The sequence below is a fragment of the Hyaena hyaena genome, unplaced genomic scaffold (genome assembly GCF_003009895.1).
Source record: "Hyaena hyaena isolate Hyena2069 unplaced genomic scaffold, ASM300989v1 scaffold_42, whole genome shotgun sequence".
Taxonomy (NCBI): Eukaryota; Metazoa; Chordata; class Mammalia; order Carnivora; family Hyaenidae; genus Hyaena; species Hyaena hyaena.
The window spans coordinates 4,265,270-4,279,009 of record NW_024080674.1 but is presented as its reverse complement, the minus strand read 5'-3'; the positions used below and the strand labels follow the sequence as shown (position 1 = coordinate 4,279,009).

The 13,740-nt window shown below is 48.9% G+C and overlaps 1 protein-coding gene across 5 annotated transcripts in view; it reads left to right on the top strand.

Moving 5' to 3' along the window:
• Nucleotides 1-13,740, top strand: part of SLC9A8 (solute carrier family 9 member A8) — a 71,481-nt gene that overhangs the window by 46,521 nt on the left and 11,220 nt on the right. For all 5 annotated transcript variants that reach the window (XR_005528005.1, XR_005528004.1, XM_039229981.1 and 2 more), the window contains 4 exons: nt 48-153; nt 8,453-8,569; nt 10,769-10,851; nt 13,459-13,570. Coding sequence is in view for 3 of the 5 variants with exons in the window: in XM_039229981.1 (XP_039085912.1) it covers nt 48-153; nt 8,453-8,569; nt 10,769-10,851; nt 13,459-13,570 (418 nt within the window). In the remaining 2 variants the exon portion in view is untranslated. The remainder of the gene's footprint in view (nt 1-47; nt 154-8,452; nt 8,570-10,768; nt 10,852-13,458; nt 13,571-13,740) is intronic.

Below are 13,740 nucleotides of genomic sequence, written 5' to 3'. Positions count from 1 at the left end.
CCCATCAACTGTCCCTTCGTTCTTTTTCCTTGACAACTGTTATTTACGTGCTAAAGCATATTGACTTGAGGAAAACACCTTCCTTGGAGTTTGGCATGATGATCATTTTTGCTTATCTTCCTTATGGGCTCGCAGAAGGAATCTCGCTCTCAGGTAAGTGACAGAAACATCGAAATGCTGGAGTTGACAACGCGTTGTCCTGCCTGGTGCTGTCAGTGGGGTCACTTTCAATTGCAAGAGACAGTCACAACTCAGAAGAGCGTAAGCAGTAACCGGGATGTGCCAGCCCTCCAAGGATACCTCCGAATTTAGACCTGGCTAGATTCGGGGGTCAGTGTCATGGTCACATTTTCTCTTCACCCACCATCCTGTAGCAGAGTAGCAGAGATCAAAATATCCCTTCCCGTGCTGCCGCTTTCCCAGAATAAGGTCTGTAAGGGGCCTTCCCTCAAAGGATGGGGTCAGCCTGCCAAAGACCGTCGATCCTCTGGCCTGGCCTGGCCCTGGCCCCTGGCACCCATGGACCTGCTGTATTCTAGCACTACCGCTAGAGTCCATTTTCTAGAATGCCATACGAATGAAATCATGTAGTAGACAGACTTCTGTGCTTCCTTTCTTTCAGTTTTCATAATGCTGAGGGACATCCATGGTTTATGTATCAGTACTTTATGCACACATTCTTACTGCGCCACAGTTTATCCATTTGCCATTTGAAGGACATTTGGGTTTTTTCAGATTTTAGCTATGAATATTTGTGCATATTTTCAATTATCTTGGATAAATACCTAAGAGTGGGGTTGCTGGGTCATATAGTAAGTATGTATTTTATGTTATTACAAACTGCCCTGTGTTTTCTGAACGATGGGACCATTTTGCATCCCCACCACAATGTGAGAGGGAGTTCCAGCTGCTTCATGGCCTCATGGACACTTTTAATTTTTAAAAGTTTAACCATTCTGATAGGTATGTGGCAATTTGATTTTGATATGTTTTGGAGTAATTCTCTTTATATTCTTCTTGGGGTTCACTGAGCTACTTGGGTTCATAGTTTATGAGATTATAGCTCTTTACCAAATTAGGTAAATTTTTACCCATTTTTATAAACAACTTTTTTCTGTTCCCTCCTCTTTTCCCCTGTTGGGATTCCAGTTACTTAAATTATGATAGACAGCTTGCTATCATCCCATAATCCACTTTGCCTTTCTAATTTTTTTCAATCTTTTCCTTTTTTTCTTTCTATGCTTTACTTTGTTCAGTTTCCATTGCTGTGTTCACTTCTGGATCTCCTGCCTGCACACTGTCCAGTCAGTCCCGTCCAGTGTATCTTTCATTCCAAATATCGTGGTGTTCGTCTACAGAAGTTCCCTCCGGTTTTTATATCATCCATTTCTCTTCTTATCATGTTCATGTTGTCTCTACATTCTTGAGCATATGGAATACATTTATTTAAAAAAAGATTTTTTTTAATGCTTATTTATCTTTGAGAGAGAGAGAGACAGTGTGAGCAGGGGAGGGTCAGAGAGAGAGGGAGACACAGAATCTGAAACAGGCTCCAGGCTCTGAGCTGCCAGCACCGAGCCCGACACAGGGCTCGAACTTAGGAACCACGAGATCATGACCTGAGCCGAAGTCGGACGCTTAACCGACTGAGCCCCCCGGCGCCCCGCGGAGTGCGTTTACAACAGCTGCTGGAATGTCCTTGCTTTGCCAGTTCCATCATCTCTGTCCGTTCTAGGACTGTTTCTCTCAGTTCACTTCTCTTCTGCCTCTAAGTCATATTTTCCTGCTCTTTGCTTGCCTATTAATGGTTTATTGAATGCTAGTCACTGTAAGCTTTATTACTTTGTTGACTACTAGATTTTCTTGTATTCTTAGAGTTCTGAATTTTCTTCTGCCATGTCTCTCAGTTTCTTGGAATCCATTTAATCCTTTTGAAGTTGACTTTTAAACTTTGTCAGCAGGTCCAGCGTAGCACTAGGAAGTAATGCGGGGCCCTTGTGAGGACTCTGCCTCCTGCCTCATCATTACAAGGCCACCCCGCTCCGGCCTGTGGGACACGAACCTCCCAGCCTTGTGTCTCCCTCGGCTTTGTTGGCCTAAACGCTCAACGGTCCAGGACTCGGGGGCCGCCGTCGCAGTTCTGCAGAGCTCTCTTTCTGTGCGGCCTTCTTCTCGGGCATTCCGGCTGCTCCGGGTCACCCTCTTCTCAGCTCGATTGACCGTGCCAGGCCCGATTTGGAGTTCCCCTCCCTGAGCCTCAGCCTGGAAGCTGTGTCAGGGCAGGAAACTGGGCTGGGGCCTGGAGCAGGAGCGGCCACTTTGTTTGTTTCCCCCGGTCAGTAAAGTTTCGCTTCTGACGGTCCTGCCCCACCGGGCCCAACGTCAGAAGACAGTTCCGTTTCATATCTTCCGTCAGGTTTGCTAGTTGTTTATGGCAGGACAGCAGTTTACACAGCAGTTATTTCTTCATGGGCAGAGTGGAAGTCCCCAGTGGTTTTTAATGACTCTGTTGAGCAGAATTCTACCCACAGATCACGCTCCAGAATTACACATAGGGACTCTGTGAGCAGATCTTGCCAATGAGGAAGCAGAGAGGACTCTGGCCATTTCAGTGGAGAACTCTTTGTAAACCTCATGGGGTGTTTTTGTTTGTTTTTAATTTGATTTGTTCCCAAGCCAGTTCTCTTGGATAACTTTGTCCCAGTATCTGCCATCAAGTTCCTTCTCTTATCTTTCCTGAATTTTGGCGCTTACATAAACATTACCTGTGAGTCATTTGGCTCTAGCCTGGCTATTTTTACCTCTGTTTTTCTAAATTGTTCCCCACCCCTTTGAGATGAACACTGAGTACCTGGTGGCAAAGATAAATTTCGTGCATCCATTTGGAATTTGTGATTAAAACAAAGGAGTGTGTTCCTTGTTTTCAGAGAGGCAGTGTTAGTTCTGTGACTAGGGCTTCGTTTTTTTAAGGACCTTTGCTGCAAGCATCAGTAGAGCCAAAGACAGCACATGCAGGCCAGGAGCGCACGGCCACCTCTGGACATCTGGTCTGGCTGCGCCCACATTTGCCTTTGGGATGTGTGTCACACAGGATTTTCAGAGAAGGCTAGGAAAGCCCTGATGTGTTGTGAGAACCTACTAGCCCCACTGTAGGAGCTCATCGGGAAAGTGCTCCTGATGTTTGCTGTCCCCTCCTCCTTTCCACTCTGTGCTTTCCCCGTCACAAAGGATAGAGGGAGCAGTTGCCAGGAGCACGGAGCGGGATGCTGTCCTCCGAATCACACACCTAAGTCACGTGTTTACAACACGGCAGTTAAGGACACCAGACAGACCCGGATATGAATCCCAGCCCCGCGCCTCGTTAGCTGTGTAACCTCACACAGCCGGGTAACCGCTCTGAGCATGCACTTTCTCCTCATGAAACAGACATGATAAAAGGGCCGCCGCGAGGCTTGTGCTGAGGATTAAAGGGAGCAATGCAAGAAAGAATCCTGACGGAGCCATCAGTGTCTGTTATTAATAGGGTGACCACACGTTGTGGTGGCCCTAAGACGTAAATTGATCACTCTCAAAAGTATCCTGGTTTCAGCAGCCAATTAAATAGCCCCCCTAATTATGAGTTGTAAGTGTTAGCTATTCTCAGAATCTTCATTTTAATTCTATCAGTGTTAATTATTCTATTATTCATTTAGACGAGTTTTGAGTGCCACTTTGCGCTCTGGCTCTAGAGATTCAAAGATGATTAGATCCCCACTTTTGCCAGTTTAGCCAACTGTGGGCAGAGGGAGGGGGATGGGGATAGAGTGACAGTCTGTCACAGTGACGCACAGAGGATGGAACTTTTGGGGTTGAAGGAGGAGCTTACAGAATTGGCCAGGACGGAATGCTTTCTGCAAAATGTTGGGAAGGTGTGGGCCAGAGATGGACCGTGTGGGACAGCCCTCACGCACACAGGTGCATATGCAGGGACTTCCTTTGCAGCAGTACCTGGGGGAGAGAACATTTGTTGGAAGCAGCCACATGCTCATCAGTCGTAGGAAAGCTTAAGTAAGTTTGGGTCTGTTCTCCCACTGGCATCCTGTGCAGCCACAGGATAAATGGATTTGATCTGTTTGTGCTGCCAGAGAAAGAACTCTAAGATGTATTGTGAGATTTTAAGAAAGAAAATTGGAAACCCCTGTATTCATCCATTCTACAAATACTCATTCCGTGCCTGCCCTGTGCCAAGAACTGTCCTTGGTACTGGGGCTGCACGGTCCTCAAGACAGGAGGACAGTTAGAAGTAGGCAAACACAGGGTGACCTCGGGGTGAGAAGTGACAGGAAGGAGAGAAATCAGAGCCGTGTGATAGAGAGTGGCTGGGGGGGTGGGGGAGGCGTGGGAACAGACACATCATGCCTTCGGGGGATCAGGAATGTCTCAAACAGGTGGTGCCCCAGCTAAGACCTGTGCTGGGAGAAGGGCATCAGCCAAGGGAGGGCCTGGGGCAGGAATGCTGAGCAGGGCTAAGTGCCCCAGATGGACATGAGGGAACTGACGCCCTCCGGGAAGAGCAGGAAGTACAGCATGGCTGGGGCACAGGGGCAAGGACCCCGGGAAGGAGTTGGGGTTCTGTTATATGTGCAAAGGCAGGTCAGTGTTGGAGGCCTTTTAAAGATCCCTGTGCTGGTGGTATGTGCCGCATACATAATACAGCCCAGTTACTGGTTTTTAAAGATAGAGAAGCTCTATAGTGGCATAGAAAAGAACTGGCAATCTCTTGGGGCGCCTGGGTGGCTCAGTCAGTTAAGTGGCCGACTTCGGCTCAGATCATGATCTCACGGTTTGTGCGTTTGAGCCCCGCATTGGGCTCTGTGCTGACAGCTCAGAGCCTGGAGCCTGTTTCAAATTCTGTGTCTCCCTCTTTCTCTGACCCTCCCCTGCTCGCTCGCTCTCTCTCTCTCAGAAATAAAAAACATTAAAAAAAAATTTTTTTTTAAACTGACAGTCTCTATAGGGAAGTGTTAATAGTAGTTACCTCTAGGCAAGGGGATGTGCATGGAGATTCTCATTTTACTATATGCCTCTGAGTCTCAATCTTTTATAACAAAATATGTTTATTTTGAGGTAATTAATGAAGAAAACTGACTCTGGTTTGATCCAGACTTCAGGAAGTTCATCATAGTTTACCTACAGTACGGCACAGTACAGTGGAAGTCGAGCCACGAAACAACACCTTTCACTTTCTGCCTTTGGACTTGAATTTCTATTCATCACCATTCTTCATTATATTTAAAATAGTGGATTTAACTGAGACTAGAAATAGATTTCCCTCTTCCTTCCCTCCCTCCCTCTTTCTCCTTCCTTCCTTCCTTCCTTCCTTCCAGGAAGCTGACCTTTTTGCTGCACTGTTATCTACTTCCTTAAATGACTTTGCCTTCTAGAAGAAGTACACGTGCCAGGAATTCTTACAGGGCTTTTTTTTTTTTTTTTTTAATGTTTATTTTTGAGAGAGCGAGAGACAGAGCATGAGCAGGGGAGGGGCAAAGAGAGAGGGAGACACAGAATCTGAGCTGTTAGCACAGAGCCCTGATACGGGGCTCATACTCACAGAGCATGAGATCATGACCTGAGCCAAAGTTCATGCTCAACTGAGCCACCCAAGCACCCCAATGGCATTTTTTTAAATACCCAATCCTTTTATCTCTGTAAGTGAGCCTGTTTGCTCCCGGGTGTGGAGGGCAGCCGCAGGGGGTGAGGGTGGTCTGGGTGCTGGGGAAGCCTCCTTTGCTAAGGGAGCGCTCGTAGGGCAGACACTCGAGCTGCCCCTTGGGCATCTGCACCCTCTGCTGGCGCTGACTCTTCTTTCCCCAGAACTCGAGAGAGGCCCCAACCTCAGACTAGGGGTGGGGGCCGGGGTAGAGGTGGTGGCTTCACTCTTGCATCGGACAGAGGGCTCATTTTCATATGGTCCAAATTCAGCCTCCAGATGGGGTTTGTTTATCCCTATGGAGAAGTTGTTAATATTTGAGTTGGTTCCTGTCATTAAAAGCTGAGGGTTTCCCATAAGAAACAGGTCTCTGGCATTTCTCAAGAAGCCGGAAGGAAGACTGGCCAGCACTCAGGCCCCGCATCTGTCCACAGGGTTCCCTCGGACTTTGTAGGTGGCCTTGTGCCTTCTTCGCCCCTGTGCTGGTCACCCATTTTCGATTTTTATTTTTATTGCCTCGCCTCTGAAGATCCTGAGTTTCCAATCCCTGGCCTCGTGCGCCAGCCTGAACGAGGCAGCCAGACCCCTCCTGGCCGTGCTTGTCTCCTGTGCAGAGCTCTGAGGCAGGCCGCTCCCCCGGGGGGCAGGAGAGGGCCCTGGGGCTCTGGCAGCGGGCACTAGTGTCAGTCCCAAGGCAGCTCCCACATCCCACTGTCAGGCGGACCCCAGAGCCTTTGGCTTTCTCGGAGTTGTCATTTAATGTTGGGACTCAAGTGGGTGGTGATGACCTCTGTGGGTGGGACACCTACGTCGGGGGAAGGCCACTGGTGTCACAGCTCAAGCGTAGCTCAGGCTCCTCTGGGGTCGATCTTTACTTCAAGGTAAGAACTGCACAGTCTCAGCCTTGCCAGTGAGTTGATAACCCTTCTCGAAGCAGACTGCTGAAACAAAACCCCTTGGAAGCTCAGACGCTGGGAACTTGTACTGTTGGACTTCGATGCTAAGGATCAAGTCTGTAAAACCTGAAGTCTGTGCCTTTGTCTGTGATTGAGCCTCAGTTTTGTCATCTGGACATTGGGACCAACAGCACCCTCTCATGGAACCGTCAGGAGCTAGTGAGGACTGGCCACTTAACAGTGCCTGTCGCAGGACCGGGGCCGGACAGGTGTAAGCTGTGGAGTTCCTGACTCAGCTGCTGGTCTCTCCCCTTCTATTTCACGTTGCTTTGCCGTCCCTGTATTTTGTTGCAGCGTCAGGAAGGGTCAGCAGTCTGGAAGATCACCGGCAGGAGCTGGGCAAACAGCCGGAGGTTTTCTTGCGTGTGTGTCATCTAGCAGAGCGGTGGTTCAGGGCAGCTCTTGACCGGCAGGGTCTTCCCAGTGCCTTGATGAGCAAGGACAGCCATCGCCCGTCCTCTCCTTTCCCTGTCCTGTCTTGCCAGGTGTGCCTTGTGGCTGGAAGGTTCCTGCCCAGCCTCCTCCGTAGGAAAGAATGAAAGAGCAAAGGAATTTGCTCTTTCCCAAGAGGACGAGGAGGTAACTGGGCTCCGCCACGGCTGTCCCTCAGGCCAACGGCGCCTGGTGGGCCGCACAAGGGGGAGGCCTGCCTGTGTTTGGGGGCATTGTTTGGACCGCAGGCTGAGCCCCTGAAATGTCTGGGGCAGTTGTGTGATCACCCTTTTCCAAATGGAGAGTCAGCCGGTAATCCCCGTCTGTCTGCAGAGTGGCAGGAGTGAGTTAAAATTTTGCTTATAAATTTTGACTTAGAATTCATACATTTGGGCACCTTGTTTAATGACTTATATAAAAATTTCAGCTTCCTTACATGAAGATGAGAGCCCCTTTCTGCCACTGAGGCAGGGCAGCACTGAGAGGTAGCCCAGGCAGAGTACTTTGGGGTGGTTAGAGGCAATGGGCAAATGCAGAGATCAGTCCCGAATGAGCAGCAGCAAAAGGGGTGGACTGTGTCGTGAAGAGCTTTAAAGAAACGACACAGGGGCGCCTGGGGGCTCAGTCAGTTGAGCGTGCAACTTCGGCTCAGGTCATGATCTCACGGCTCATGGGTTCAAGCCCCGTGTCGGGCTCTGTGCTGACAGCTCAAAGCCTAGAAACTGCTTCCGATTCTGTCTCTGCCTCTCTCTCTGCCCCTCCCTGCTTGTGCTCTGCCTCTGTCAAAACTGAATAAATGATAAAAAAAATTTTAAAAAAAGACACATAACCTTTTATTGTCGCTCTTCTCTCATTATATTATAGGAGTAATTCCTGGTGATTATGGGAAAATTAGAAATTAAATACAAATCCACCCATTCTCCACATCCAGATTCTTATGCTCCCTTCCTGTCCCAAGGGTGGTTCACCTGCACCCCTTCTATCCATGGGTGATGCAGGCAGCTCACACCTGCTCAGCCCTGCTCCTGGGACTGGCACTGGACGCGGCTTATCCCCATTCCCCTCCGACAGCTCCATGAATGGGTGGTGTTAATCCCACTGTCCAGATGAAAAAACGGGTTTAGAGAGGTAGAAGTTTGGCCCAAGGTCACCCAGCCTTGGGAAGGGAGCTGCCAGAGACAGGGGCCCCTTAGCATTTCTTTGTAGCTTCTGGGAGGCCCCACGTATTCTGTTTTTTCCCTTTTGCTTATTCTGAAAACATGTAATCCTAGAGGGTCCAGTGACTTGTAGAAAAGTGTGATATTACTTGTGTCTCACATAGCAGGTGCTTTTCACCTCTCCTCAGTCTGTGCTCTGCCTCTTGGTCCCTCTCTAGGCATCATGGCCATCCTGTTCTCGGGCATCGTGATGTCCCACTATACGCACCATAACCTGTCCCCGGTCACCCAGATCCTCATGCAGCAAACCCTGCGGACCGTGGCCTTTCTGTGCGGTGAGTCCTGCCCCGGTGCGGTCCCGCGCGGCATGCCCCCTGCCCCGCCACACCCTGGTTCAGGAAGCCGTGGGTTTTCCCGCCCAGGAGAGGCAGCAGAATTCCTCAGGGCCAGATACTGCACTCCCTTATCTCTTGTTACCCTGGCTTTCAGATTCCATAATGTAAACCTAACTCCTCAGAGCTTTCTGGAGCATTTGATGCCTACAAATTTAAGACTGAAAATAACGAGACTCGTATGTTTGTAATGTTTTAAAGTGACATTCCCAAAAACGTGTTCCTTGGCGCTGGCATCGCTGAGGGTTAGGTGAGAGAGACTTCCCAGTCGGACAAGAGTCTGGAAAACCCTGGGGAAAATACAGTTCCAGCGTGTGAGCTGCGGGAGCATCGCAAGTTCCTGAGCGGGGGCTGGGGGTGTTGTCAGGGCTTTTCCCCAGCCCGCCCACAGGCCCCTTTTCCACTGAGCAGCTCGAAGGACATGACTCGGAAGCCTGTGTGCTGACGCGGTCACTGTCGGGTGGGGCCCCCGCTGGGAGGACTGTTTCTGCTATTGGGCATGAGCTCTGTTCCCCTACACTCCGTACCCGCTACCTCCTCCTGGGGGTATGGCCAGCGGCCAAGGCCACGTCCTCCCATGGTCCCTCCCTGCCAGGCTCTCTGGTATCGCCAGGCTCTGGTGTCGTCGCCAGCATCCGGCGGGGTTCACCTCGTCCTCAGGCACGGGTCCCACACAGTCATGGGCTCGGAGTCAGTGCCTGGCCGTGCAGAGGCTCCTTCCGCAGCCCAAGGGGCTCAGGTGCCCAGAGGTCAGATGACTCGCCCACAGGCTCATGGTTATGAATGATTCTCGAATCCAGGTCTGTCTCTTCCTGGTCCAGGGGGTTCTTTTTTCCACAACATCCCACTCACAAAGTCCTAGCGAAGGACGCTGAGCCTGAGTCTCACAATCAAAGATGTAGAAGCTAAACACCCAGCTATTTTGTACCCGTCAGGCTGGCATATGTTAAGTTTGCTAATTCCCACCTCCGCCATAGGTGTATGGGACGCGGGCCCCGTTGACAGGCGTGGGCACCGACGCCATCTTCTGTGGAGAATCATGACAGCATCAGGCTGGGTTTCAGAGCCATATGCTCTTTGACCCCACAATGCTCCCATCAGGAATTTAGCCTGGATATTTGTCATAGCTGGTAATGGCAGAAATAGAAACGGCTTAAGTGTCTGTTGGCGGAGGATTTGTTAAATCAGTCATGACATAGCGATATCGTGGAATGTTTGCTGCCAGGGAACAGCATAACAGATCTGAGTATGTTCTAAATGAGCTGATTTGGAAAGATCACAAAAATGTTTATTAGATTAGAAAAAAAATCCATGGAGAAGGATGTGAATACTATCCGGCTTCTGCACTTGTTTTAAAAAGATACACGTTTGAAGGAGGAAAAACATGGCTGAAATGTTTTAAAACCACCTCTCTGTTGTATGATGTTCAGCTGTTTTAAAATACAGTCTTTGTCTCCCTGATTATCAGACTGTTCTGGGGGACATCACAGGTTAAGCAGGGAGACTAGTGCTAGAAATTCATACTCTGCTTTTTCTTGGGAAATACAAGTACCTGCTTGTACAGAGAGTAGGCGTCAGACTCTTTCTGACTTGCAGGGTGAAGCCGAGAGTTGGGAATGCCCCCCTTCCCGCAGACCCTGCAGGTGTAAGCCGTCCTCCAAACCTTGTGGCGGCGTTAACTACGCGAAGTCAAGCATTCAGCTTTGTCCGCCCTGGCAAGGAAGTCAGCAGAGGGCCCTTTCCACACTGGTTATGTGGTGTCTGCAGTCATTTGCTCTGAATTTTTGCCACTCTGCTGCAGTCGTGATGCTCACTAATCAGTGCTCAACAGACAGACAGGTTCATATATTTGTCATCTTCCCCAGGGGCTGGGGGAGGGAGGGTATTTATCTGCAGGAGAGCTTGACAGTTGACCCGCTGCCAGGGGAACAAGCAGGGGTTGCGTGTGTGAGAGGGAAGGACCAGAGACTCCAAGCACATGGTCCACCAGGATGTCGGCTGTAGGATTTTCCAGAAACTAAGCAGAGCAGTTTGTTACAGTGGACCCTGACTCCCCGTGAAATGTTTGCTTGCTTAACAGTTTAGTACTATGTTAGAAGGAAATCGTTGGGGCTGAATAATCCATTCTTTGGTTTGTTTCAGAAACATGTGTGTTTGCATTTCTTGGCCTGTCCATTTTTAGTTTCCCTCACAAGTTTGAAATTTCCTTTGTCATCTGGTGCATAGTAAGTATTTTCCTTGTTTTTTATTTAATTACTTATTTGTAGATCAATAACCACATGTTCTGGATTCATTTATGTAACTGTTAACTGTTCAAGGTCAACAGCTACATAGACGCCCTTCTGTTTAAAGTTTCTTTTGTTAAAAAATCACAAACATACAATAACAGGAAAAGGGGTGGAATTAAGTGAATCAGTATCCCTGGGAATGAATTTTTCCTTCCTTTTAAATTGTAAATGGTCTTGAATGTTGTGGTCTTCTCTAAAAAGTACATGTGTATCTGTTTTCTCTGTTGGGTGGTAAAAGCAGATCTCAGAATTGAATACATAATTGATCATAACCATGTAAAAACATCATGCATAGAATCAAAAACCATGTTAAAAGATGTAGCTCAGTGTTCACAGTGGTTGTAGAATTGGGGATGATGTATTTTTCTTTTCTGCTTTTTCTGGATAATTTATAATGCATATATTTACTTCCTACTGTAATTTTCTCCCCGTGTCCATTTTTGAACGTGACCTTGGACACTTATAAAGTAAAGATTACCAGGCCCTTACCTCCCCAGAGGTTCGCCCAGAACAGTCGTCCTAGGCGATTCTTACCATTCAGAATGTTTGGGAAACTTATCAGTGGACTCGGGGGCAGCAGGAGGAGACAAATTAAAATATACCTTTAAAAAGGGAAAAGAAAAGTTTAATCATTCACAGTAGAATAAAATCTTTTGGGGAATGGAGTGGGGGAGAATAAATGTTTAGCATTTAAAACAAAGGTCCAGCTCCCTCTGGCGTCTGATGGAAGTGACATGAATGCCTTCTAACGCATGTGACCCGCTCCCGGGTCCGCCTTCCCTCAGGGTGAGCTCACCTCCCCCAGACCCGCCTGCTGACTCATACTGTAACCCCTTACTCAGTCTTTGTTGTCCTTTTAGATCCATTGTTAATTTAAGACCTGTGAGACCACACCTTATTGTTGCTCAGTTATCATAATCCATCTTCGGTCAGCTTTTATGACCAGTGCCACTTAACAGCCCAGCTATTAAGAGGCAGACTGTTTTTTAGCACTTTCACCTACTGTGTGCAAACCGGTGAGGCCTGCCTGTTTGGCATGGGGGAAACTGAGGCACAGAGAAGCCAAAGAACCGTAAGGAAACATGTTTCTCCTTGCAGTGCGGGTGTTTCCACCTTCCAGTTGGCAAGAGCTCGTTGCTGTTGTCACTTATCTGTCCTCCAAACTCATTTCAGGACAGAGAGAACAGCAAAAATCATTTACAGAAAGTATAGCAGTCTTTAGTGTGCTCACCAGGGGAAAGGGGTCAAACCTGAAACCCAAGTGTGGGCGTGAATGATCAGATTTCAGTGGGTGAAACGAGGACATGGCTCTCTCGGCCGGGGGCTTCAAGCAAAGGGAAAATGCAAAGGTGGTCCAGAGGGGGAGCTGCCCCCCCCCCCAACGCACACAGGCAGCCAGGCCCTGCCACTCCTGGTGGCGTCCCCGTGCTATTCAGACGGTCACCTTCTGCTCGTCTACTGGTCAAGGGCACAGGCTGTCGGGGCTGAACCAGGTTTGGGACATGGCTCCACAACTTCTTACCTGGGTCAGCTTGGACCAGTTCCTTACCCTCTCTCTGCCTCCACTTACTTGTGAAATGGAGACAGTAACACCTGCTTCATAAGAATATTGCAGGGCTCTAAACTGAACAAGACATAACGCATGTAAAATGCTTAGCACAGTGTCTGACATAGAAATGTTACATGATCAGGAGCCATTATTATTAACTCGACCATCCAAGGCACACAGTGCAAACCATACTCAGTGCTTGTTAAAAGAATAAACGTAGAGCCTACTGAAAGTACACGTGTATATTGTATATGTTATTTTACATTAGTTTGGTGAGAACCGAGATTAAAAAAGAACAAATTAATAGTAGTGCTAAGTATCCACTTAGATAAGATTTAGACCTTATCTAAAGTTGTATTTTGTTAAGACTGACTTTGGAGATGGTTAGGAACCAAAAGCCATGGCAAGCAACTGGCCAGGCAGGGTAGGGTGTGTGGGACCTCCTTCTAGAACACACCTACACACTCCTTTTGCTTGGAGAGCCGCATTTATGAGCAGCATTACGTAGGCCCTTCTCAATGATCCCTCCTTTCCCTGAGGAGTGGGGCCCCCATGGGAGGATGAGGATCACCTTGTCTGTCCCTCCAGAGCTGGCCCGTTGGGAATGATGAGCGCAGGCCCGTCCCCCGGCGGAGCCCCTTTGGAGGAGTGAGATGGCCCCTAAATTAATCTCCGGATACTTTGGCTCGGCCTCTTGGCATTTGGTTTTGCTCCGCTCTCATAGCTAAAGCTGGCTTCGATAGTGTGTTAGTCTTCTTCTCTTTCTGGCTACGGAAACATGACGTACAAAGTGCTGTCCTTCCCCAGGCTCCTAGAAACTAGCATCTACAGCAGCACGCCCCAGCTGCGTCCCTGCCTGGCACTGTCCTTCATGCCTTCCATGGCCCAGGGGAGGCTGTGTTTGTTAGGGGTGTGTCACAAAGTCTGTGTTAGCTGCAACAAGCTTCAGCTTGGAGGCCAGAGGTTTCTGAGACTTGGTTGGTTGTTATTCACAGGTACTTGTACTGTTTGGCAGAGCGGTGAACATTTTCCCTCTTTCCTACCTCCTGAATTTCTTCCGTGATCATAAAATCACGCCGAAGATGATGTTCATCATGTGGTTTAGTGGTAAGTCCCACGCTGAATGAACAGTGGAAGGCAAATGGGTCGTGTAGAGAGAGCATGTGGCTGTCTGGCAGGGCCCTTGGGAGATGCCTCATGAGGCAAAAGTTGCACACGGTCCTGCTTCCCAGGCGCCTGCCTGCTGTAGCCCGGGCCCCGGGAGGCCCTTGCGGGCA